At 43.4% G+C, this 27,076-nt stretch overlaps 1 protein-coding gene across 4 annotated transcripts in view; it reads right to left on the bottom strand.

Annotated features, from left to right (window-relative positions):
• Nucleotides 1–1,038: 1,038 nt before the first annotated feature.
• Mme (membrane metalloendopeptidase) overlaps nt 1,039–27,076 on the bottom strand; it is a 123,553-nt gene continuing 97,515 nt past the window's right edge. For all 4 annotated transcript variants that reach the window (XM_027933692.2, XM_071615551.1, XM_071615552.1 and 1 more), the window contains exons 17-23: nt 18,465–18,523; nt 12,878–12,997; nt 11,398–11,531; nt 11,206–11,271; nt 8,543–8,638; nt 8,163–8,239; nt 1,039–2,504 (exon numbers count right to left, since the gene is read on the bottom strand). In XM_027933692.2, coding sequence (XP_027789493.1) covers nt 2,405–2,504; nt 8,163–8,239; nt 8,543–8,638; nt 11,206–11,271; nt 11,398–11,531; nt 12,878–12,997; nt 18,465–18,523 — 652 coding nt within the window. In that variant the 3' untranslated portion in view covers nt 1,039–2,404. The remainder of the gene's footprint in view (nt 2,505–8,162; nt 8,240–8,542; nt 8,639–11,205; nt 11,272–11,397; nt 11,532–12,877; nt 12,998–18,464; nt 18,524–27,076) is intronic.

Here is a 27,076-nt window from a genome sequence, read left to right as displayed (position 1 = left end):
TGGATTGACTCGTGAGATTCCAGGTATGTCTCATCTAATGTGGCTACTCCAGATGGCTGGCAGTGGTTGAGGGAGATCACAGGGGTCTGTGGGACCCAGGAGTACCAGGAGAAACTGGGGATGAACGTCTAGACATGGTGGGGGGATCACTACCCTGAACTTTATCTATGCTTAGGCTCCTCCCCACCAATCTGAAGTTTAGATACAGGCATCCAGGGACTGGAGGGCTGTCCCTCCACTGGGACAGGAGCCTGGTATGAGTTGCATTGATGTCTCTTCAGTTGCTGTGATGAGATAGAAATAAAATAACTAAAAGATAGCTGTTTTATTCAAAGCTGAGAGTACCTATTCCTCCAACTACAAATACCACTTAGGGTATGTTTAAATTTGAAGATGTATCGATGTAAATATGCTTTGATTTATCTGTGACAATGGCAGTGGTGATCAAGGGGAAAGGATGAGGATGTTCATTGGTTAGCTTGAAGCTACATCTTGAATATTTGTAATTTTTGCAAGACGTGGGGAAATGTGCTAATACGCAAGAATAATAGCTTGTCACTCGTAGTAGTTGTGCTGTTTGGAACAGCCCCGCCCAGGAAGCTGCTCTGGAGCCGGCTGACAGTAGGATGCATATGAATTCTGGAAGAGTCCCACAAGAGAATGTTCCTCTGCAATGTGAATGAAGGGTCTATGACTGGGGCAATAATAGAGCGAATCTCACAAATGTGGGGCTGGAAGGAAGGGCCCAGGTGGGAAAGAACCCACACTGACTGATTCTATTCTCTAAAAGCCACCACAGGCAATCCTGGCACGTGATGTGAGAGCCTGTGGACCCCTGAGGTGGCACCATGGGCTTCTGCCTCCCTGGTGCTGCTTCGGAGCCTTGCTCAGAATTCACGGGGCTGTGCCTTGGGCTCTAGGCAATTTCAAGTGTGTGTGTGTGTGTGTGTATGTGTGTAAAATGTCTTAGTGACATTTTTAAAGGCAAACGGGCATTTTTCAAGAGGCAGTAAAATCAACACCCTTATTTTGGGTAGATTCTTTCATTTTCACCTTTTATTTGGAAAAATAAGGACTTTGGAAGTGCACCTCTTTTGTAAAATTTTAATCAGGTAAATGAAATGAGCTGAAATAGCCAACAGGACAGGAATAGAGAGGAGCACAAAGTCTCAAGAGATGGATCCCCATAGGGAAGAGGTGTCCTCTCCAAAACTCTGTGCCACCTACATGAATTCCAGAAGCAGGCCCATGGAGGCTTCCCACTGCCACTCAGAAGCACACCTTGCATTCTGAAGCCAGGAGGCTCGCACACAGGCTTGTGAGCAATGGGCTCCGAACTTCAATTTATTACCAAAGTATCTCCATCAGATGACAAACCCGAGCAGAGGTACATGGGCAGTTCTGCCCTTCTGTCTCAGCCACCCTCAGGGACAGATTTGCTTTGGAAAATCCTGCTTGTGACCCACAAGCATCATCCATCTCCACACCACTGTTCAGTGGCATCTCTGTCCTGAAGTTTGTGCTTAAAGCTTTCCATCCATTTATAAATTTTTAAAGTCTCACATTTTCATTTGCACATCGCTTTACGGATCTTGGTTCATAACTGCTTATCTTGGTGAGAAACTTTAATATTCCATGATTACCTATAATAACAGTTACTTAGTTGTAAATGTAATTAATTAAATATAAAAATTATTATTTATACATTACTAGAAATCCCTTAAAAAGACCAAGTGTTGAGAGACAGAGAGAGCAAGAAATTGTTTACAAAATTGCAGGGGCCCCAAGAATCTCTGTATCAGTAAGACAGATATAACCAAAAACAGTTTTGGGCATTCAGTTTTGCCCTAAGAGTGCTTAGAATAAAATGAAGGCTGAATGAATAACTGATGTATGGAAAAACTATGTCCATTCCAAGGCCCCCAAATGCATAAGAATTCTTTGGAAGAGTTTTGAAGAGCATAAATATTGCAAATAAAGGTAAAGAGGAGCACTGGCCGTGTGTTTTAAACCAGCATGTGGTGGCCGTGCTTTTGGTGCCCACTGTATTGAACCCCTTCTTTTTCTCTTTGATGAGAAACCCTGGTCTGGCTCAAGTGGTCAAGTTTCCTAGGGACAGAAAACTGGCAGATCACAGGAGAAACAGAAATGAATGGTAAGATCATCTTTAGAAACGAAACAGTATTTACACGGTGACACGATTGGTTTGACAGGCCTTGGACCCCTCCTGCTCCACACCCTTTCCAGAAGAACCTAATTTGATTGGTATGGTGAAGTTCTCATCTCTGTTAATCCCTCCAGGTAACTGCAGTGACCTAGAGGCCCCTGTTCTCTTGGCTAGAATGTTCCAGTCTTCTATGCTGTTGACGAGTCCAGCCAAGAGCTGCGCTGCTTCTTGGGAAGATCACCAGACGCGGCATTTCTTCTCTGGGTTCATGTAGGAGTTCTTGCGGCAATGAAAGGCTTCTGAAAACTCTGCTGAGTTCTGCAATGTCCCAATAATCCTTTGACACAAACAAAAAAGACATCATTAGCATTGGCTACTCATGTCCACACCAGTGGACAGCCCTACAGGATTTCTCTTTGTAGGCCAAGTCAGTAATTATAGAATTTGAAATTTAAAAGGAAAAATAAACCTAATACAATGAGTCGATTCCTTGTCATTAACAGTTTTTCAATGGAGAGTTTGCGGAGCAGAAGTTAGTGAAAGGCATGGATTTTGGAGACAGGCTGCTTGGTTTGAACCTGGGTCACTAGGCCTCTCTGTACCTCAGTCTCCTCATTTTAAAAGTGCATATAATAATAGTTTCTGCACCTTGAGATTGTAATGGAGCATTAATCATCCATAAATGCTCTGTGTTTTCAAAATAAACAAACAATGCATATTTGCAATTGTAGTTTCGTAAGAAAAGTTTGGGTGAAGAATGAAATCAGGATTTTTTACTGTATTGTGAAAGGGCTCATACAATCATTGAAATATAATAGGCTTTTAATAGGTCTTTGTTATTTTCATTTTTTTCCCAAAAGGACTCCTTAAATATCAGAAACTGGATTCAGCCTGAATAACTGGAAAGGGCTGGAAAAATGCCCATGTCTTCTTATCTCTGCTCCCAATGGGCGAAAACAACCGTGTCCAGCACACTATCGGCACCGCGCAGCACTGGAGGGAAGAGATGGGTCAATACAAGGATGTGGAGGGGACTGTGTCATGCCCAGCCAGCTCCGCCCCACCTCATCCACCTGGACCAGCAGCATGCTCCCTTGGGTGGGGGCTGGGGGCAGGGGTGCTGGGGCGATGAAGACCAGGAACGTCCTGATTGACAGAGCTCTCCACGCGCACACAGCCTAGTCCCTGCCTGCTCCAACACCCATTCTGCACACACAGATATCCACTGGTACATGACAGAGGCTCCACAGACTGGAAGGCAGTGACAAGGTGGTGCACGATAAAGGCCTCTGACAGGCCTCCACTGATTCTGGAGTGGAGGCTCTGGAGGCCCTTGACCATGACCATGGAAGGGAGAGGAGCCACCTGGTTCATGTGGAGCCCTCAGGCTGTGGGGGCCTCAGCAGCCACTGTGGCAGGTGGGAAGGCAAGTCCCCAATTCCCAGGCCTGTGTGGTAAACTCCTGTGCAACCCTAGAAAGTGGGACACGGGGCACTAGTGGGACTTAATTTCCCACCTCCTTGCTTAGGCCAGGGGCTGAGAGCTTGACTTATTTATTTATTTTTTTAAGTGCCCATTTCTTACATCTGAAATGTTCAAGAATAAATTCATTTTTTCCACCAGGTGAGGATACAACGAGAAGTCTGCAGTTTGCATCCTGGAAGGCAGTACTCCCAGAACTTCCTAACTCCGAAATTCTTAGAAACTAGGAATTTTCACTGCTCCTGTCTCTTGGGCGCTGGGCTCACGTACTCTACAGGATGGAGGTGCTTTGGCCCATTGATCCAGTCCGCCTCCCAATTTAGGAAGCTCTAGACTCTGGCTAGGGGACAATCCTAATGGTGGCCTGGGTGTACCTCCCACTGGACAAGCTCCCTAGCTGATAGCACAAACCTGTGAAAGAACAAGAAGAACTGGACTTTGCTTTTTGTTTTATTAAGTTTTTTTCAAAGGCTAGTATCTTAGATTCATCACACGGGAACAAGTACTTTAGCTGCAATGCCCAAACCCATTTGTCTCAAATTAAAAACAGAAAAACACCTTAAAGACACAATCGTCTTTGGAACATAGGGGAAGTTGGAGAGGCAGGAACGCTTGACCTTGAGCACTCAGCTCTGGTCTCCCCTCCACCAGAAGACTTCACTTAGATGCATACCAGGGCCTAACTCACTTTCCTGGGTCTCTAATGAATGTCTGGTGTTTATAACATCAAATCTTTGGATGGAAGATATGCATAACCATTTTGAAAAGTGGCACAGTATGAATAAACAAATCCTTTCTCTGAGAGTGAGATTGAATTTCATTAATATTACATAAAACAATTACACGAATTTCATGCTACATGAAAATTATGTGGCTCCTGCGTTGGCATTTCTAATAACAGAAGATGAAAACTTTGGTTTACTTGACTTGTTACTTCATTAAATAAAATACTTTGTTGTGCTGCTGCTGTTTATTGCCTTGGCAAATAATCACTTGTATTAAAAACATCTAAGAGAGGTAGAGTTGAGCATCTATGTGACCAAGAGTGGACTTTCTGACCTATAACATACCTGACTATGCCTGCCTACATGACTTGTTATGCATCTTTCAAAATGGAGCCGCACTGATGAGCACTTGCTCCACTGTATAGTCTCTCTCTCTCTTTCTCTCTTTTTTTCTTTTCTTCTTTTTTTTTGGTACCAGGATTGAACCCAGGGGCACTCAACCACTGAGCCACACCGCCAGCCCATTTTTATATTTTATCTAGAGACAGGGTCTCACTAAGTTGCTGAGGCTGGTTTTGAACTCACAATCCTCCTACCTCAGCCTCCTGAGCCACTGGGACTATAGGCGTGTGCCACTGTGCACCCAGTTCACTGTATAGTCTAAAACAAATAAATGCCTAACAGAGATTCTTAGGTAGGTGCTAAAGTCTGATAGGTGCTAACAGGAATCTTACAAAGCTCACCAAGATCCACCCTGATATTTATAAAATATCAGGAACCAATGTTAATATTTTAGGTAAATGGAGGAAATGTGAACATTTTAAAGAGGAGTTAGTGTAAGGATGCTAAACTATAAGAAGAAAATAACCCTATAACTTGAAAACAACTGCACAAAACACTACAAATAACATTCTTTCCAAAATATTGGAAACTAAGCTGTGAAAAACATTACCTGAGTTGTTTTTTTAGTGGTATTATTTCTATAAAGTTCTCTTTCATTTTCCTGAGTGGGAGATAATATTAAGTAATTTAAGCATGTAGATGATTTTGTCTATTTAGATTTGTTTTAAAAATTAACAGATCCCTTAATAGAAATATTGTATCTAAGTAACATTAGAAACATTGTTGTATATTATGTAGTAAATATTATAACAAATAATCACTCCCCAAAGTGCCTATGGATGACTAGCCAAATCTAGATTTTCAAAAAGAAGCCAATATTTAAATTGTGGACTTAATTTCTAGCATATTCAAGGGAAATTTTTTAAAAAACACTAAAGATTTTGAGGTTTTATTTTAACATACATAAGGCTTTAGTTAAGAAGAATAAAACAATTCTAGTTTAGACCTAACGAATACACTTTTATAGATTTCATCTTTATATCAAGTATATTTTGCCTTTTGTTTTCAATGTCTGGCTATTTAAGCACAAGGTTACAAATCTCCCTCTATTTTGGAAATATTTTTACATACACCACCAAGCACAATTTTTCAATAGCAACCCAATGTCTGTTAGTTTTTAAAGTTCTGTTAAAAATATGTTTTACTTTGTAGAGTCAGGAAGCAGCCTGTTTCCAAAACGAAATGTAACCTCAACCTTTTGCCAAGGAAATCCCTTTACCTCCAGAGAAAATAATAATTTCCTTGACAAAAGGTTGGCATTCCATTTACCGTTCAAAACACACAAACACACTTCTCTTATTATGAATGAAAAATAGTCAAAGAGGCATCTTTGAAGCCAGGACCAAAAGAAAATCAAAGATACAAATAATTCCATGTATTGACTAAAATATTGTTTTCAGTTTAATATAGGGGGTAGGAAACAGCGTACTTAGCTCTGTATTGCTGGACCAGCTATCACTGATGTGCTGGAATAGGCAGGACATAATTCAATTCATGAGCCACAGAAAGCACCTGCCTGGAGCTGATAGGGAATGTCACAAGTCCACAACTTTTTCCTAAGAATTTTTATTCTGTTCAGACTTCTTATCTAAAAATAATCCTAATAATAATTTTCAAATATGTACATGTAATAGGCACATCACCCGCATTAACATTAGTCCTCTGCCACTCTCATGGTAACTTAATCCTTATTTTAAATGTCAAGAAACTGAGGCACAGAGATGAATCTAGTACCAGGGAAAAGCAGCAAAACCCTGATACAGAGACAATGTGAGAGTGCACCCTGGGTGTAGGGATGAACAGTCCTAGACCCACCATAGACTTTGAGGGTCTCACTCACCTAATAAACAACAAGAGCATAACTAACGGTCACAACAACAGTTTGTCTTGTCAAAAAAATAAAAAAATAAAAAACAGAACCAAAACAAAACAAAACCAAAAACCAAAACCAAAGCGTTAGATATGGTTCAGGAAATAGGGTTATGATGGGCAGGTAGAAAATGCATTTTTAAACAAGGAAATTTTTACCCAGTGGTTCAGATAGAAATGTTAATTCTTAAGAGTCAAATCTCTACCTATTGCAAAATTAAACTCACTCTCTGAGAATGGCAGATTCACAAGTATTACAGTCATATTGCTTCACTCCACTGGGGTCTTTATGGAGCCCTGATTTAGTTCACAGGACACGCAGGGCAAAGCTTTGACAGATTAGACTGTACGGTGCTTTGTGTGAGTTTACCAATGTTCTCTGGTATTCTCGACATTGGATTTGAGACTTCCACAGGAAAATAAAAACTTTTAAAAATTAAAACTAAGAGTTTCACGGGTAGAACATAATGGGAATTGATCCAGTAACATTTTTTGCTTTGTACCTATAAAGCAATTGATGTAACTTATCAGCAGGACTAGATGTAGCTCACATCATACAGAAAGCAGGCGTACAGTGACGGCTGTGAGTAAATGGGTTTCCAGAGAGCTCCTAAGGGGATGACGTCAACAGAGAAGGTACTAGAACATGCCAAGTGAGGTCTCTGACCTTCAAATGTGCCACTTCGGTACGTCATAAATGAACCTACTTCCTCAGCAGTGAAAGACGGTGTTTGCATAGATATTAGGCTGGGTTTTTCAAATTTAGCTCATTAGTTCCCTTCTGTCCTCAAACTCTCTTTTCCAACAACTCTATAAAATCTTCAGATTTTTATTCCCCTGCTTTTTTTTTTTCCTGGGAGGTGGTGTTGATCAGCAAATGAGTGATGAAGTGTTATGGTCCATGGGAAGGGGACAGCAGTCATAATTCAGTCCTAAAACAATACATAGAGACTTAGGAGTCCCATCTGTGGGCCTCTTAGACATTCTACCTGGTAAAGGGCTTGGGCTTCTACTCTCTCTTCCTCTCTGTAGGGCAGTTCTCCCTGGCATCCCTCATGGGCTGGTTTGGGACCTGAGCTTCACTGTGCTCCCCTGGAGCTTTAGAGATAAGGTTATTCCTGGCTGCAGAACCTCGGTTAGTAACAAATTTCCCTTTATGTTATATAGAATCTTTCTTTGCAATCTGGAAGTCACTGTTTCAGGCCTAAACCACTCAGAGCCTTTTAGATATGTGCTTTTGCTAGCTTCAGATGGAGCCACTGTTTGGGGACAACATCTCTGTTGGAACTCATCAAGCACTGAGCAGAGGACAGGTGTATTCTGCAGAAGGGAGCGGCCAGAATGCTCATGTAAACCTTGCACTGAGGTGTTCCATCAGTCCCATCTTTGACATAAACACACAGAAGCATTGGGGTTTCCAAGTTTTATAGAACCAGAGTTGGAAAAAGCCAAATTCCAAACAGAGAAACAATGGCGCCAACCTTGGGTCACCCAGACTGTAGCTCACACCCACATACCTGAAATTGCCTGGACTGTGCACATCTGTTTTAATGGAGTTGACGGCATACTCTGGTCTGTAGATCCCACACCACACCTGGAGACAGGAGCAGAAAAAGCAGGCAGTGTGCTCAGGAAGGTGGGCGAAAGCAAAACCAAGTGATCTCTGCATCCCTCAGCTACTGACTCCTCGGGTAATGTTTAATGAAGGGCAACCAGGGAAACAATCATTCATCACGAATATGACCTGACAATCTGTCATAAACAATGGGAGTCGATGGAGTCAGATTTCCTGCCACGAGTGATTAAAATAAGACCACTCAGCATGCAGTGTCTAACTTACTGTGAAATCACAACTCAGAAAGGTTTTCATGTTTATCAGTCAAGAAGGAGGCGATACCTGGGCAAAGTTCAAGAAGAACAGTTGTCTGTGATTCAGGTCAAGTCCAGGAAGTAACTTTTCTTCACCATTCTTTTTAACATAATTCTGATAGGCCTGGGCAGTAGTAAAATAGAAACATGTTTACAATTTCTAAATTTATATATAAACCTATTCAAAATACCATGTAAACAAGTAGTTTACCTTTTATATCAAAATCACCCCAATACCTTTTAGATATGGCAATGTACAGCTATTTCCTAAATTATGAAGAAGGCTAGAATTTGCTTATAAGGGCAATGACAAGAGGCAATGATAAGAGTAATGATCAATAAACGCCAGCTGAATTAGAGGGTAACTTAAATAAGTGGGGAAAAAAGTACACATGTGTGGTTCTAGAGGCCCTGCCGGGGGGCGGGTGGATTGCCAAGGGACTCATCTGCATTTGCTATGTTTAGCTTGGTTACTACTCTTGGCAAAACAGTCACATTGGACTCATTTGAATGTTTCTTGCCAAAACTCAAGGGAGTCTTCCGAACCCCTTGGAGGCCCAGGATCCTATGAATCTAGGGAATCTAAGCAACCATTCTGGCTCCCCAAAGATAGGACAAAATAGACTAAATCTCAATTATGTTAAGAGAAAGGAATTTAGGTGATTTAAATGTCAGTAAATATTCTTAATCCTTAAGGATTTATAGACAATTGTGAAAAAATTGCAGTTTTTCTCTATTGAATTTATTTCAAAAGGGATTGACAGTGAACTTTCTGGGATGTGTCATTTTCTCTTTCTTACAAAGGAAGGTGATTAATTAGGCAATGCATTCCATTTCTTTCTGTTCCCCATCAACACAGAGTTTCTGAACCTCTAGGTGAAGACTCCGTGGTTAGGTGTGGGGAAAACTCCTTCTCAGGGAGCTCACGATCTAGCCAAGGGGCAACGCATTCATATAAAGAACTCATGTATTCGAAGTATAATAAATTATTTGCACAACTGTAATTTGCTTCATTATTATAATTGTGTCCTGGCACTGGGTGAGGATCTCTGTGGAATGACCAGCAACCCAAACTTGGACTGTAGTTCAGAGCAAAGGATCCTCAGTCTGGCTGTATTTTAGAATCACCATGAGGCTGCCAAGAGTGAGAAGGCCTCCCACTTCCAGCCAAGGTGGGGTGGCAGGGGCTGAAATAATCACATGACAGACAAGATACGAAATGGTGATTGGCATATCACTGAGCATCAGGCAAAAAGGAAAATGGTCCCTGAGAGATGGAAAAGGAACAAAGTGTACATATGGCTGCCCTCTCTCGCTGCCCGGTGAGTTCAGGCCACATGCAGGGAGGGGAAACTCAGCTGAACTGAGCTGACGGGCAGCTGACAATCTGGAGTCACTAGGAGTAAAATACTGAAAAGAGAGGACAACAGAGGTTGCAGACAGTCACACTGAAGTGCTCCACCAAGCAGAGATCTGAGATGTGTGAGAGCTACTCAGAGCCAGGAAAGATGGCCCAAAAGTCTGAGAGATGAGAGTGCCTGTCGCTCACAGGACAGAGGGGAAGCTGCGAGATTCACAGCAGGGCTCCCAACTGTCCCCAGCCTGAGCACTCTGCTAATGTCACTTAATGTGTTGTAAAAGCAAAACCAAAGGTCAAAACATTTCTACAGAAGTTAACTCTACCCTACAATAAAGCTTGAGGATATTTATAGAAAAACAAGAAACAGTTCACACCCCAGGAGGTAAAATGCAAGGTGTGTGCCATCCAGCCAACAGATGGCAGAAAACACACCAGCCAGCATTCTAAAGCAGGAAGGTACAGGGACTCCCTGCTCGGGGACCTTCAGCTGTTCCAAGCCTCGGACTCTGATCATTCATGGTCACTGCTGACTGCAGGTCCTCCATTGTCCCTGCACATTGCCCTGACAGTCACCAAGGTTCCCTTCTGCCCTCTAACCTGACATTCCTATGTGAACAAATAACTCTGCATACTCCTCCAGTCCAGGAATGCGCAATCTACCCGTGGCATTGAGAAGCCTGGTTCTAGGCCCCTTTGGCCATCTCAGGTGGACTCTGCTCACTCCCTCCTGCGTGTGCTCCCTTGGGATTGGGGAAGCACTCAGAATCACCCTCACTCCTCCTCGTTGCCTCCACGGGCACCCTTCCTCCACCCTTTTGTGAAAACCCCATGTGCGTCCTCTGTGCACATGGCAGTCCCTAGCCGGTCCTTTAGTTCTTAGATCATCAAATGACACCTTTCATGGAGGGTGTGTTGCCGTCTCTCCAGCACCCAGACTGGTGCCCAACCCAAGGCAGAGCTTTCAAGGAATACCTATCAAAGGCAAGAGCAACGTAAGGCAGCTGTGACTCCCAGGATACTGTATTGGGGACAGCTAGGCCAACGGCAAGGCCACGTGCTAGAGCCACGCCAGCCCTAACTGCAGCACTGGAGACGCAGCATGCTTCCTTGGCTCCTTGGCTTTTGGGAACCCAGGAGCATGGCGTTCAGCTCTGTCACATCAACCCTACTGACCTGTGGCTGGCCACAGTGAGGGTCCCCTTGCTCCTAACTTACATTCCTCATCTAATGATCATAGTACATGTGTCTTTGCAAAGATCTTAAAATAAGTGGTTAAATATAATAAATATTCACCCCTCCTCATTAGAGTGAAAGAAAATACCATCACTCACTCTGTAGGCTTGGCCAATGCCTCCATTATCGGCAATGTTTTCTCCCAGTGTATTAAGTCCATTGAGCTGTCAAAAAAAAAAAAAAAAAAAAAAATCCTCCATTAGGATGATTGTGCAAAGCGCCAGTGCTCACTCATGAGTGAGTGAACACTCTGAGGCTCTTCTGAAGAATGCGAGTGACGAGTGACGTACGTGCTGCCCGCCTGCCAGGTCCCAGGTGAAGTTTCCATACTGGTGCACCATGCACTGGGACAGCTCTTTGAAGTTATGTGCAGACTGTGGCGTCCACCAGTCAATGAGATCGCCATCTTTGTTAAAATTCCTGCCTGCAACACATTTATTTAAGTCAAATGGAAACTCATTGCAAAAGTTGCTTATCTTTATCTTGCAGAGGCTGAAACACGGCTCTGTGGACAACACTGGGCTGGACAGAGGAGAGAAGTTTCTGTTCTCAACCATGGAGTGGGCAAAGCCCAGACTGTCAGCGCCTGCCACGCTTGTGTGCCTGGGCTCTCGGTATCTAGACGAGGCCACAGACCCAACACCCTTCAATCGGCTTGTGTTGTTGGGTGGCTTTACCTGCATGAATCTGTCGTATTCACTATGTTGCTCTTTATTCTGGCACCTGCCACATTCCCAGGCCCCTCTCAGGTCCTGTGGCTTCCCTCTACTTTGAGCACACCCAGCAGTCTCCTCTTTCTTCCAGAGCTCTCCTGCCAAGCCTCACCTACACTGATCTTTCCCTTTTCTGAGCTCTAACCACATTTCCACATGCCAAGTGGTTTGATACTGAACTTTATCATCTTTTTATCTATAAACAGGAAGAGGGCTTCAGAGCCGTACTATTCAACCTACTCGCCAACTCCACCAGTTCCTCGCTTGTGTCTGTGCACGAGCATTTCATGTGCTTCTGTTTGTGTTCCATTTGAAAAGTGCAAGCTGTTTTTGCACCAATCTGCTAAGGCTGAGTTAACAGATGCTTAGCCAGGCTTTTTAAAGACTGCACCTCTCCTGTCACCTTCTTCTCTATGGCTCTCTAACCTTGGGTCATGTTAATGCTTATTTTTTTGCTGTTGTTCTCTTCCTACTATTTTTCTACTTGTGAAATAATCCTGTTATAATTTCAATTATCACTTTACGCACCTCTGTTTCTCCCAGCTTTCATTGAAACTCTAAATCTACTTTGCCATTTAGAGCAGCATATAAACATGTAAGTGTCTATTGTTTGCACAGGTCTAATCCATGTAGTAGGTTTAAGATTTAAACAGAACATCCCCAACTGATGGAAGCTTAATAGTCTTATGGGCACCTGGAGAGGAGAGGCCTTCATCTTTTATTTCTCTTTTTAAGACATGACCCTGCCCTCTAGGATCACTGTGCAGCCAGGGAAGAAGACCCACAGCACTGCTGGTGCCGACCAGTGCCACCGTCTCTTCTCAATGTGAGCAGTGCTTCACTCTCCCAGTACCCAGCACACATCGATCCCCACACAAGTCAGCATCTCGTGATCTCCTTAAGCAACAATTTAAAGGGAACTCTGAGAATATAATCAAACTTAGGGCGATGATACACTGACGAACAAGTGTAGTGTTCTACTGCTAAGTTATAACAACTCCTAACCCGATTTAAGGGGATGTATCTCAGCCAAAGGAGGATACCAGCCGGGCTTTACCATTGTCATCGAAGCCATGGGTGATTTCGTGTCCGATGACCATGCCGATGCCCCCGTAGTTCAGCGAGTTGGACTGGTGGGCACTGAAGAAGGGGGGCTGCAGGATCCCCGCTGGGAAGACTAGAAGAGAGAAGCTGGTTGGAGGTCACTGTGGCCTTATTTGTCACACAACACCGGGCCTGGGCCTGGCTGTCCCTTTGCTTGCTAATGTGTTACCACTCTGCCAGTGTTATGTATATAAACATCTTCTGTGACAGAAACACATGCCAGTCTTTTATTACTGATAGCAACAAAGTGATCAGCCTGGAGTGGCACCATAATCTATGATTTATTCATGGCAATTTACTTTACGATCTCTTTTTAAGATTGTTTTTTGCTGTAAGGAGTTCTGGACCAGGGAAATTTATAATCTACATTCAGAAGGTCCTTTTCCCCTTGTAAAAATTTGGAAGAAGTAGTTACTCAATAACGCTGCACTTCTTCCGACGTTATCTCTAAAAATGTATCCATCTATGACAGCATCTGAAATCCACAGTCATTCCTTCAAAGGTGTCTCTCCATCACATAACCCTATTTTACTTTCGTCAAGGCACCTATAATCCTTCTTTGTTTATGGTTGAGTCCTTGCTTTCCCTCTAATCCCCCCCTCAAATTTCAGCCCTCGGAGCCAGAGATCTGTGTGACTGAACACACACTGTTTGTGGCTTTCTGGCTCATCTGTGTTTAAGCTCCTCATCTCAGAACCGCCACACAACACTGCCAGGAGCACAGAGGGAGCTGGGAAGTGTGCTGATGAAAGAGCCATCGTGGTAAGTTGTTAGGGTCTGTAAACAAGTCAGGATGGCGCCTGGCATTTTGCCAGGGGGAGTGGTTTGTGAAGTAATACCAGTGAGCCATTAAGTATGGAGATTCCTTATTGGTTGACTGCTGTATCTAGTTTATGTTAATTAAGATAAGCTGTGTGTAATGTATATATACCCCTCCGGTCCTACAATAAACGGCTCCCACTCCTGCTGTATCAATCTACACAAGTTGTTCATCACCCCCCGGTTATTTTGCTGCAGCCGGACTGCAGCAGTAAGTGAATACACGGACAATGATGTGGTCCTAAAAAGCTCAGTAAGCGAACTGGAGCCCACGTTGATGAGCTCACGTACTTGCTGACCTTCTGCACTGGGATGCAGCACCCCGGGATGCACCTTCCCTTTCTCCTCGTAGTGTCCACCCTTCATCTCTGGTGGTCTGACTACTGTCAGCCTCAGAATTGTTCATTTCCTGATTGGTCTTTCCATTTCCTGTCTTACCCAATGGAGATCTGCCCTGATTTCAATCTAGCCTCTTAATCTAAGTATGGCTTAACGTGCAGCCCTGGTCTTGGATTCTCTGCTGCAGAGACACCCTGGTGACTCTCCATGCTCAGCAACTGAACACTGCATCTTCTTCCTGGTCCTGGCTCTGTCATCACCCCCTGCTCTTCTGTGTCCTTCCTCTTCCTGCATCACTCTCTCTATGACCCTCTTATATTAAAGTGCCCAATGACACTTTCACTGCTGTAAAATAAACTCACAAGGTGCCTTTATTCTCTTGCCTTGGAATATATTTCCCCTGTTGAACAAAAAAGATCACTGCTTTGGGACAATGCTATTTAGAAGTGGTTAATCTTTGACCTTGTAAATGAATTAAAATTAATGCTTACAGTTTTGTTATTTTTGTCTTTCATGCTTTAAAATTCTACTCTCCATTGAGTAACTGAAATATCGTGTTCTGTAATTGAAAAAAAATCTTCAGCAGCAATACCTGTTATATGCAAAGCCCTGGGCTGTTGTTTTGTGGTCCATCAAGAGTATAATAGAGGGACTCTGACCATAAGAAACTTAAGAGCTGGTTCACATGAGCAGTAATGTTTCTTTGTCTTATAGGAAGGCTATACATGACCTAACCTTGCATGGATTTCAGGGACAAATATTAGTTATTTGTAGAGGAGACTTTATAAACACCCTAAACAATTTAATTGCTCCCCAAACTTTTAAAAAATTGAGAAGTTGCCATCACACTGAAATGGCAAAATAATTTTAAAAAATATTTTGTCCTTGGAGAAATTTGATGAAAGTTATACCTCACGTGTAGCTGCCTGAGCTAAACAGTGCCAAGAAATTATTTTTAGCTTAAAGTCTAAAAATTATGTGCAGTACTTTATTAACTTAAAGTGAACACTATCTCCCACACTATGTACTTTGATTAAAATCCACCCATTATATAAAATGCTCTTATGAAATGTGCTCTCAAGACTAAACATTAACTAAAGATCCTGCTGACTTAATTGTACCCTTCGATGTCATTCTTCAGGCAAGAGATAAGATTTTTATGGCTCATATTAAATACTAGTCTCCAAGTTCAACTTTGCAAATTATGACCTCCTCTTTTACTCTGTCAGCCAAATCCCTGTAATGAGGATTTTCCCTGCTGGTCTTATCGCTGTTGCTCGTGAACTTCACAACTGTTGTTTATTAGCAATTGCTCAGTTGTGCATTTTTTAATGTTCATGATTGTCAACAAGTTAATTAATTAAATAAGTCACTGGTCCATGAAACAAATGAGTGGGTTTCCTCTACCCTCTTCTCAGTCCCATCACCCCTGCCTTCGCACCTTCTCTGGTTTATTTTTTTTTTAAGGCTGCAAGCAATTCAATTTTAGAATATTTCTTATAAATTCAAGTTTGCACTCAGTAATTTTTTTTTTTTTTGTACCAGAGATTGAACCCAGGGGCACTTAACCACTGATGGCCATATCTCCAATCATTTTTGGAGTTCAAAGCCAGCCTCGCTAAATTGCTGAGGTTGGCTTTGAACTTGTGATCCTCCTGCCTCAGCCTCCTAAGTGCTGGGATTATAGGCATATGCCTGGCTAGGTAATTTTGTTGTTGGAAAATGATTAAACATTCTTTTTGTATTAAATGGAATAACATGTTTGGAAACACTTAATTGTTAAGCCTGAAGCCAATACTCTTAAGAATAAAAAAGACATTTTAGAAAATCTAATTCAAGGTATTAGGGGCCACATGGTCTGAATACATGACACAACGCAGACATTTCTGAAATTGAAAAAGGAATTGATGTAAAAATTTGATTCAGTTTTAATGAAAAAGGAGAACACCACCGTGTTAGGACTTCCCATTTGACTTGATCAATTCCTTGAGTCAGATTTTTACATTCAGAATGATGCTTGAATAGTGCCTGGAATTTACAGAGAAATGCTTGACAAAATATTCACGTGCAGCTTTCCTAAGGGCGTGATGTGGGAGGATTCCGGAGCTCTGGGAAGCAGGTGTGCTGGGAAGGGGAGCCCTGAATCCCACACACTCAGTGTGCTTTCTAGCCCTGGAAACTGTGTTGATGTGAAGTGTAGGGTGCCTACGAGTTGGGATGTGGCTACTTGCATGAGTTCTAACCAAAGGTAGGAGTCAATGGAAAAGTAGAAATTATTGATATGAGTCACTAACTCCCTTTGTGATAATAAAACAAGCACTTTTTAATGTAACAACGTAAGACAACCCATTGCGTGAGAACTGTATGCAGTGTAATTTGGGGTATGTGTGTGGCAGGGGTCATTTATGTGGCACACACTTGGCATCGATTCTGAGATGGGTATCACATCACACCCATTAAGATGCTGTGGCAGAAGGTGTGTGGGTGTGTACGTGTGCATCCACACACACACACACACACACACACACACATTTTTACTGAGGAGGAAGATGGGGAGATGAACCTTCACTCATTTTTAGTCAAGACTCCCCACTTTGAAAATTTAAATGCATCATTAAAGAGAAAAGTGCACATCTCAAAGATATCCCCTCCTGACTGACAGTTTCCCCTTCTCTGAACTGCTGTTATTAGCAGAGGAGCACAGGAAAAGAGCTTAATGTTTCTTATTCATATTTTCATCAGAGGAGTTTATCTTGAAAATTTTTCAAAAGGTCTTTCTTATGAATTAAGAATTTAAAGCCAATTTCTAGATTTTCCAGATGATAACTGACTACTCTGTGAAATGTTAGCCACCCGCCGCCCCCCCCACCCCAACCTTTGCCTTCTCTTTCCTTTATGTGCTTATTTGGTGTGAAGATACTAAACTCAAAATGAGAACATTCCCAGCTCCTCTCTGAACAGGCAGTCTCAGAAGTGAACCCATTTTGAGCCTCTGGGACTTGGGGTAATTCAATCATGCCGGTTCCTGTCCTAACAGGTTCTGGAGAAAGGCCAAGGCCTGGCCGAGCCACAGTGGTCCTACAGGGTCTGTCTGGCTCCTGTCCTTGAGAATGAATCACCCCTGGGTCTGATAGGCTCTGGAGTCCTCCCAGAGTGGGAATGCAATGAGGTTATGCTCATTGCTCTGCCCCAGTGCAGAAATAAGGGTATGGCTGCTTCACCCTGCTTTGCGATTACATTGCAAGTTATCTCTGCTCTCTGAGTTGCAGTGTAGTATGAACTAGATCTTGCACTGACAGGAGGACTGAACATAATTGAAAGGAGGTCTTCAGGGGCCAGGGATGCAGCTCAGTGGTACAGCATGTGCTTAGCATGCACCAGGGGTTCAATCCCCAAAGGCACTTATAAGAAAGATCTTCAAAGAGAAGATCCTCCAGAGATAAAGGCATTTGTAAGAAAAGTCCTGACAGGTCTCTCTAGAAATACATTCCACAGGACTGACTGCCAGGATTCTAAGTAGTTGATTGTTGAGCAGGTTTGGTCTAGGTCTGCCAATCATTTCTTTATCTGGAAAACAGATTAGCCCAGACTTGGAGCCAACTGATTTTAACTTCAGTATACATGTCTTACTTATTATCTTTATGTTATGTAAAGACAATCTTTTCTCATTACTTTATATAATTCATTTTCATGTCATCCGCCAAAGAAAATTCCAGATGTATTCAAGTTTTTTTCCAAAAATAGAAACCATAAAAATACTAGAAAAAAAATGTTTGATAACTTTCTAATGTATCTCTTCCTAAGCTTAAAGGCAAATGGGAAAGGCATAATCAATGTAATTTTTTCTTTTCTGGTCAAAAGTGGTTAGGTAAATACAATTCCAAATGGTTCAGCCTAATACACTTTAGCTTTTAACTGTCTGAACTCTCCAAGGCTTTCAGAAGGAAGATGACATAGACTGGAACCATTTCCACTTGAGCTAGCATAATCACCAGGAGACCTTGATCTATAAAAAGTTGGTTCCTTGAACTTGAACCATTTCAACATGTTGATGCTTAGGAAGTCTGAAAGTCAATATAACTTTAGAGAGACATATATTTAATGGACTTTTAGAAAGTATTTAGAAATTAAATAAAAACCACTTGGAAATAAGATAAACTGTTTAGCTATAAATGGGAACACTGTAACAAAACCAAAACTCCTTAATGTGATTTGTACTAATTTAAATTTTGCCATTCTAGTAAAAGAAAGGCACATAGATACATCTACTTTCAAGAAGTACATTCAATAAACCAAAAAGTCAGCCTCAGCTCTGGGGTTTTGGGTATTACAAATCATCCACAGGAGCACGGTGGGCTGGCACAGTGGGGAACACATCTTACCTATCTGGTTTCTGCCTGAAGAATAAAAGGCATTGACCACGGCTGCTCCGCTTATCCACCTACGGAAGACACAAGAACTGGTTAACAAAAGACAATACATCATCCAACTCCATCTGCTCACTATGATAAAACATTACCATTCCTAGAGGAATGTGAACTTTCTGTTTGAAATACGATAAGCAAACTAAAATGAGCTCATGAGGTGAGAGCTCATTGGAAAGGATTTCTATTTCTTAAAAATTCAGCACAGGGCTGGGACCGTAGCTCAGTGGTGGAGTACTTGCCTACCATGCCTACCCAGGCACTGGGTTTGAGCCTCAGTACCACATGAAAATAAATAGATAAAATAAAGGTATTATGTCCATCTACAATTTAAAAACATATTTTAAAAGAATTCTGGCATATATCCAGGTCCGTGACGATGTCGTTTTTTACAGAGGTATCAGTACAAAACCCATGGCATGTGTCTGTTCAGAAACTACAGTGGGTTAAGGGTATATCAGGATGTATTGGCTTTATTTTCCTAATACTAAATAACTATGTCAAAAATTCAGGAGCATTTGACAAAACACTTCAGATTCAAGTAATCTTTAAAACCTTTTCAAATTCTAATTTACAAAGAGTCTTTTTGGGAGCTATGATATCTCAGGTAGTTAGCTTGGAACAATGCATCTCTTATTATGGGCTCGTAAAGCTGTTTTTTTTTTTAATGCAATATTCCAACTAATTGAGCAAATGTATATCTCTGAATGACACTAAAGTGTCACCAGTTGTCTATACCTGATTTATGCTCTGCAGAGAATCAAGAGATTTTATAAAAAATACACTCCCTGACTGCAGGAGACTGGTTTAGCTGAGATGAGAATAATGCACAAAGAACTATAATAAAAGATGCAATAAAAGATTGAATTTGAAAAATGCAAAAAATAGCTTTCAAACAATAATTTGAGGACTGAAGGATAAGAGCTAATGTCTCTCACGTCTTTCTGCTCAGATGTTATGAAAGATGTACATCAACAATTGTGCTAAGCACTTGTGTGCAACAAGAAAAATATTCCATTTTAATAGACTATTCCATATATATTCACTGGAATGCACCCTGCTGGACTTCAGATAACCTCTTAAGCATCAGCACCCAGCACACACTCGGGCAAACACATACCATTTTATCTAATGACTCGCTGTGGTTATTCCATGTTCAGGGCAATACTTAGTAAGACAATTATTACCCTTTACACACAAGATTACAGTAATCTACACAATGAAGATAAATCAACTGTTCCCAGAGTCAACTTCCCAGATCAGTAGCACCCAAATCAGCACCTGAGTCACAATGTGAGGGAGGTACTGTAGAGGTCAGACTGAGTACTATGCTGATCTCCGCAATGGCAGGGCCACATACAGAACAACTATCTGGTGCATCCCAAATGTGGTATTTGTAATCACAGGATGAAGGATACAAACTTCTTATTTATTCTGTCCAGTTCACCTTTTGTGAACTCGTCCTTAGGAAGATAATCAGGTTGGAGGTGGGGTGAAGGGCTGGTCTGTGTGTTTCTCCCTTAGTTACTTAGTTGTTTTAATTAGAGAAAAGCATTCTTAAACAGACGGGACACCAGATTCATCAGTCCTCCCTAAGGTTCTCACAGCTGTGACATCAATATTTTAATATTTCTTGCAGGCTGATAATTACAAGAATATAACTGTATTTATTTTAATTACACTTCTACTTGCTTCCCACACAATTCGTGGCGACTCACTACAGAAATGTGTACTGTATTTGCATGCTGAACTAAAACTGAGAAAGCAAAAACCGTAGAACAGAAGTATTTCATTTTTGTGACTTACAAATATTATAAAATAGAATATGTATGTAAACAAAAATCATGATCAGGAAAAATAATATATTAAGACTATGTTCACATATATTACATGGGTGCTATGGTGGGGGTTCAAAAGTGGCTCCAAGCAGCTGGCAAGAAGGTCAAAATGGAAAATGTGTTCATACTGCTCCTGAGAAAACAAAGGTCTTCCTGATGTGTTCCTCACCCTTGGACAGCAAACATGGCAGCAAAATTGATGTATCAACCGTTTATAATTATTAAAATTTTAATTGCTAATAAGTTAATATCACATGTTTCCTCGTCTTGGCAGATTTCAGGGTTGTTTCTCAGTGTTAAACCTCTGATTCAGGGACAGCAAACTCTGCATGGACTTTTGTGGGTAATTACAAATAAAATGTGCATATTGTTTGGCTCTGAACAGTGAAAAATTCTAATAATGAAACAGGAAAAAGTATCAATTCCAATGGTTTTAAAATTTAGTGTTCTTACAGGAGAAGAATCAGACACACGAAACCAGCGCTACAGACGACAGACCACAAGAGCAGACAGAGACGAATGGGGTGCCTAAGACATGACTCAGCCCGTGTTTACTGCTTTGGTAAAAATAAGCATTGAGCCTTTTGTTCTAGAGGATTGTGTTCTTCTGATACATTTAGAGCTGGAGATTGCATTTTGATTAATGCCTGTGACTTTCCAGCAGGGAGAGTTTTACATATTAAAATGTCCACTGTGAATTATTCCTTCGAGAAAACAGGTGGCTATTTATGGCCGTGCAACACTCAAATAAAACTTGAATATACCGGCGGAGTTTGTGGAGCGCTCATGTGAGCACCTGCCTCACCTTCTTTGAGTTCTTCTGTGATGCACCCTCAGGAGACTCTGGGGAGTTACCCAGAGCCCAGAGCACAGGCATTTTGTCCTGGCAATGTTCAGAACATGAAGTCCTGTGATCAGATCACTGCATCTTAAACGGGATGATAAGATCGACACACCCTATGGCTGACGTCCAGTCCACCATGAACTACCCGGCTATGTCAACACAAAAGCTAAATTAACGGGGCAAAGAAAGTACTTTCCAGATTAAGTGGTGATATGGCAACTAAATTCCTATGACTTGGATTCATCTCCATTAGTGGAGAAGCTTTCACTCAGGAAATGCAGGCAGTCGGAGGTGACAATGCCCTACAATAGTGGGCATGTAACTCTCCAGAAGGTGCCTCTAGACCTCCACTGTGCAGGACCAGGCCTGGCCAAAGTGCCCTGTCTGTGCGTTTCTCCTCCTATCTCCTGTGTGTACGAGCTTGGCGGTGTGGGGGACTGAAGAGCGGAAACTCAGGAAGAAACTTGAGTTTTCCTTTCTGAGATGAGAATTTTGTCAGGGAACCTTATTTGGGGCATTCAACAACAGAACATAGAAGGGCTGCCACAAGCCACGTGGCCCTCGAAGCCAATGTGGGTGGGGAAAAAACGACAGAAGACCACTTGGGAGAGGGACCAGGTGTTTCTCGCTACCTCTCATTACCCTGAAGAAGCTAAGCAGTGATGACATGAACGCACGGACATCACTTTTATAGCAGGGAAGAAAAGCAGAAATAGCCAGATCCCAGAGGCTTCTGGAGACGATAAGCCCACTGGATTACAAAGCACTTGAACAAAATGTTTTCTTTCCTCCACTCTTGTGGAACTTCAAGACTCAGAAAGAACACAGAACTGTTAATACCCCTCCTTGCAAATGTTCAGCTTCTCAGCATCTAGTAGTCCCAAGGCACCTCCTTTGAAGGCAGCCGTTCAATAGATTTCCTATGACTTGCTCCAGTGTCCTGGGTGGAAGGAGAAGTCCCATCTTGCAGTCGCAGACATCATTGTGTTCCTTTACGTTTACCAATATCCTCTCATCCAGATGGTAATGTTTTCTACATACTTTTATTCATCTTGCGAATCATGCCTTACACAGATGTCACCTCTCATTTGCAGGTGTAGAAACAGGCACAGCACAGTTACTAAACTCTGCAAATATGCACAAAAACTAAGTGATCGAGCTGGGAAAAGAATATTTAAACCTGCTCATCCTCCTCTCAAATTCCCCACTGTGAGTCTGCTGATCTGCATCACACACAAAATTTTATCAGGACCATCAATGCCATTTTTCTTGTTGACCTCTTTAAATATGAAGAGGATCATTTCTTACCACTGTTCCACGTCTCCGATCCTCCACACCAGGCCAGTGAAGAATGCTGACCTCCGCCCCACCCTGAAGGCATTCTAGAAGACCCACCATGACAGATCAATCACGGCAACAGGAGCTACTGTTTGGTGGACACCCAAGCTATGCACCAGGAACACTGTCTGACATAACATGGGCATCAGGAGAGGAAAAATCAATGCCACTAACCCCTGTTTGCAGAGACAAAGACCCAAACCAGAGCTCATCTATGTTCATTCAGCAAAGTGGCGAAGCAGGAGCCTGAACTCAGGCCCACTAGCCCAACGACACAGTCCACATCCCACCCTGACTCCCCAGCATGTGCTCTTTCCAGTGTTCCCTTAGATGCAACTTCTTGTGTGTGTGTTACACGCGCTGGGGACTGAACCCAGGCCCTTGGGCAAGCTAGGCAAATGTTCTAACCACCGAGCTACCCCAGTCCCGGATGCAACTTTCAATTCAAAAGCTAAAGCACAGTAGAACCAAAGAATGTCACTGAGCTGATCCGCACTGCAGCCCAAGCATGGTGAGCACAGCTTCAGCACTCTGCCCCTCCCAGGGCCTCACCCGAGTGAACTCTCATTCTGGTGGCGACACTGGAGAGTCCACTCTCTTTTGAGAAAAGGTTGCTTTTTTCCCTATCATCAGCTGTTTGTGTGTGGCTCTAAGCTTGGTGACAAGGCATGATGGTTTCAGCTTTGATGACTCCCTCTGCCTGTCCGCGCACCTCTGGGCACACAGTATGTGGTGCCAAATTCAGAGAAACTCCCAATTATGGAGACATGAGGGTGGGTGGGTCATTTCTGTCCCTACTTTTTCCTCCTGATTTAAAGTAATCCTGGGGACTTCTAGGAAAGACTTAAAACCTCTTCCATCCCACACGACCCTTAGCACTTACCTAACACGACATAAAGCTGTTGTCTGTCTAGCTCACTGGACGGCAACTGGAGGGGACCTTCTAGGTTTGGGTCACTGAATCCCTAGGGCTGGAGCAGTACTGGGAACTTGGCAGGCACTAACACATACTTGGGCCTTGGCATATCAGTGGGTCCTCCATGGGCCCAAGGGCGGACCAGTGACATGTGACCCTGGGAGGGCAGAGGCACCGCTGCTCCACAGACTGCAGAGAGCAGTGGGAGCAGGAAGCCGCAGCCTCTGAACATGATCCTCCTGAGGGACTACCTGGAGTAAAACACCAGAATCCCTCTGAAAAGTCTTTCCACTTTAAATGGGACTGGAAGACCTAATTGAGTTGTTCGAAGATGAAATATGTATTTACAGAATAAACCCTGTTTAAAACTTCAAGCTTTAAATCATTCGGCTTCCCTCCCAACATCCTCTCCCCTTTCCGAAAACAAAACAAAACAGCCTTTCTTGGATGCTAATTAAAAAATGTTTTTGCAGATAAAATATGTTTTGCTTACAGCCCCAAAACATGTTGCGAAGACAGCCGGCTTTCGGGGAATATCAAAGATGGAAATCTGCATGCTTAGAGCATGAGTGGGCCATGGGAACACAGCCACAGGGAGCTGCCATGGTGGTTCAAGTTCAGTCTAAGGCTCAGGCCTCCTGTCTGGGGAGCGCTCACTCACTGAGTCAGGAATCTTCTCTGCTCATCTTTCCCATGAACGTGAGTCTACGCACTTCCACTGGACCCACTCCATAGCCTCTCCTCCCCGCAGCCACCACGGTGGCCCAAGTTCTGCATAACTGGTTTCCTTTTATCCAAGTTGAAGGACCTCATTACAAAGAAGACTGGTTCTAGAAACGCCAGTGAGGGGCAAGTCAGAAGCCTGGCTTAGAGGTGAGGCCCTTCCCGCCTCTCCAGAGTCGGTCTGAGCTCCTGGGGTCACTCAACTGGAGAAGGGAAGCAGGTAAACGCTGCCCTGGCTCTGATCAAACCTTCCCGCCAGGTCACAGACTGCTGAGACTGCTGGAGAGAAGCTTCCACACAGCCCAGGGCAGGCTGCTCATTTTGGAAATAAGGAAACCACGGGGCTTTAAAGGCCACAAGTAGTAACTGGCAGAACAGGGGCACTGAAAGAGGACTGTGACTCAGCGCAGCGGGTGAGCGGTGCTGGCACTCTTGGTGAGGGGGCCTTTCAGGAAGGGCCAGAGAGTCACAGACCTTGGCTGCCAGCTCTCAGAGTCGGAAAAACAGCTGGCTCCGAACACACAGGACAGCAGCATCCACCATTTCTGTTCTGCTTTGAGTGACTCCTTTGTTCACCTTGACATTGATCTCAGCGCTGACATGCTGCTGCCAGGGAAAGCTTTACTGGTGTGTAAAGGTCTAACAGTGGTCTTAAAAAACACGCTGGGCCAGCACTTGGCTTCCCTGTGCTGCACCCACCAAGCGCGCCCCCGCCGGGGCTGGCCTCTGTCGCCTGCCTCCCCCAGGGGCTGCGGACTCCCAGGTGAGGACAGTTCCTATCCAACCCTCTGTCCTCTGCTCTGGTCAGCACAGGGCTTTGCTGAAATAGCTGCTGTCAAGCTTCCTGGGCTTTATTTTGATGAGTAACAGCAGGAGAGACGCAGCCATGACATAAGCCTTTGTAGTTCAGGGAAAGTGAGTCCTGGGCTCAACAGTCAGGATTCATAAATCCTGGGGCCACCTGTCACAAGCGTATCAGGAAAGTTCTGTCCTGAGAAACTTGACAATGCAGCGTCAAGTCTAAGGGGCTCTTCCGTTTTGTTCTTGAGCATGCTTCATAGAGGCTTATTTTTGTTCTATGTGCATAATCATGCTACTAGAAGTAAATGATTTTAGCTCTATTACCAAGTAATTCTGCCAGTGGATATTATATTCCCAGCTCAGCACTATTTCTCCCTGACAACCTGGCGTGCTTGAAATTCTTTACCACCTGGCACCAGATCCCCAGAAGACATGTTTGACATGACTTCAGGAATACAGACCGCGCACTTGTAAAGTCCCTGTCCTGTCATGGTGCCAGCTACTTCTACAGGCAAAGGGAGGCCCTTCCAGTCAAAGGGTTCACTTGGGTGAATCACATGTAGGTTTCCTGATGTCCTCAACTTCTGGAATTTATTGAACAGAGAGCAGCAAAGATGGTGCTGTCTTTACCAAGCATGGTGGTGAGATGCTCAGGTGGAACCAGAGGGGCAGCTCAGTTGACCAGTGTTACCCCCCTCCCCACGGGCTCTTTGGCATCTCTGGTGACACGACTATCTGGCTGCTGCTTCTCACTGAGGTAATGGAAGCTGCTGGGCCTGGACTAAACTGTTCAGGTGAAGCGAAACCTGCAAGAGGTCAGCTCAGCTGGCCAGTGAGTAGGGCCTGGTGGAGTCCTTTGCTGGGTAATGAGGACAGAGGGAGAGGTCCCAGATGAGAGACCCAGGGGGAAGGCAGGGGGAGAGGTCCCAGGTGAGGGACCGTGGGGGAAGGCAGGCAGTGGCTTGGAAGTAACACACGGCTGGAGCCTGGGGCAGCTGCAGGAAGGGTGCCTCTAGAGGGTTCTAGAGAGGGGATGGGTGGCACAGGGGCCTTGGGCCTCTTGTCCAAAAGTTCCCTGGGCATGAGCCAGCCACAGGAATTCAGTGAAGGTCATGAGAAAAGAGCACACCTTGATGTGTGTCTTCAAAACTTCTCAGGGACAGCAGTGTGAGAAGAAACCAAAGACGTGGTGATGAGGGATAAACAAAGAGGAAAAACTGAAATAACTCTGGGAAAGGATGAGAAATGTCTTAATTCAGGAGGTGACAAAGGTGATGTGAGATGAAATGTTTCCTCCTGTCCCCTCTGATACCTGGCTAGTAGCTGGTGGATGCACACCTGTTCTTGGGATGGAGATTTAAATTGAATCAAACGGGTCAGTCTAAAAAGATTAGGCTGAGTCCCTGAACCCCAATATGACTCAACTATCCCATCCCCCCATAGTTACCAGAAAGATCTAAAATAAGCATACAATAGTGACACAGCCTCATCAATGTTTATAGCAGCACAATTCACAATAGCCAAGCCAAGGAACCAGCTCAGGTGCCTGTCCAGAGACAAATGCATAAAGAAAATGTGATATATATATATATATATATATATATATATATATATATATATATACACACACACACACACACACACACACACACATATACATACATACATATATACACACACACACACACATGCTATGTAGTCGTGAAGAACCATGCAACTGAAAGGAGAGAGCAGGCTAAGTGAAATAATCCATCCAGAATTTCAAGGGTCAAACGTTCTCTCTTACATGTGGAAGCTGGAGCAAAATGGAGCAGGGTGGGGAGTGTGTGTGTGCTTGCACAGGGGTAGGGGAGGAATCTCATGAAAACAGAAGATGGATCAGTGGAATAGAGGAAGGGACTGAGGGGGAGGGAAGAGGGATGGAAAATGGGAGGAACAGTGGAGTGAATTGAGCAAACTATCCCATGCACATATATGAATATACCACAATGCATATCTATGAAGCACTAATTAAAAGAAAACTGTAAATAAATAGAAGGAAGACCAGTAGGGTAGAGGGAAAGACGCAGGAGGAGGCAGGAGGGAAAGGAAAGGGCAAGTACTGGGACTG

The sequence above is a fragment of the Marmota flaviventris genome, chromosome 8 (assembly GCF_047511675.1).
Source record: "Marmota flaviventris isolate mMarFla1 chromosome 8, mMarFla1.hap1, whole genome shotgun sequence".
NCBI lineage: Eukaryota > Metazoa > Chordata > Mammalia > Rodentia > Sciuridae > Marmota > Marmota flaviventris.
The sequence above is the reverse complement of the archived record's forward strand: the minus strand, read 5'-3'. Positions and strand labels throughout refer to the sequence as shown.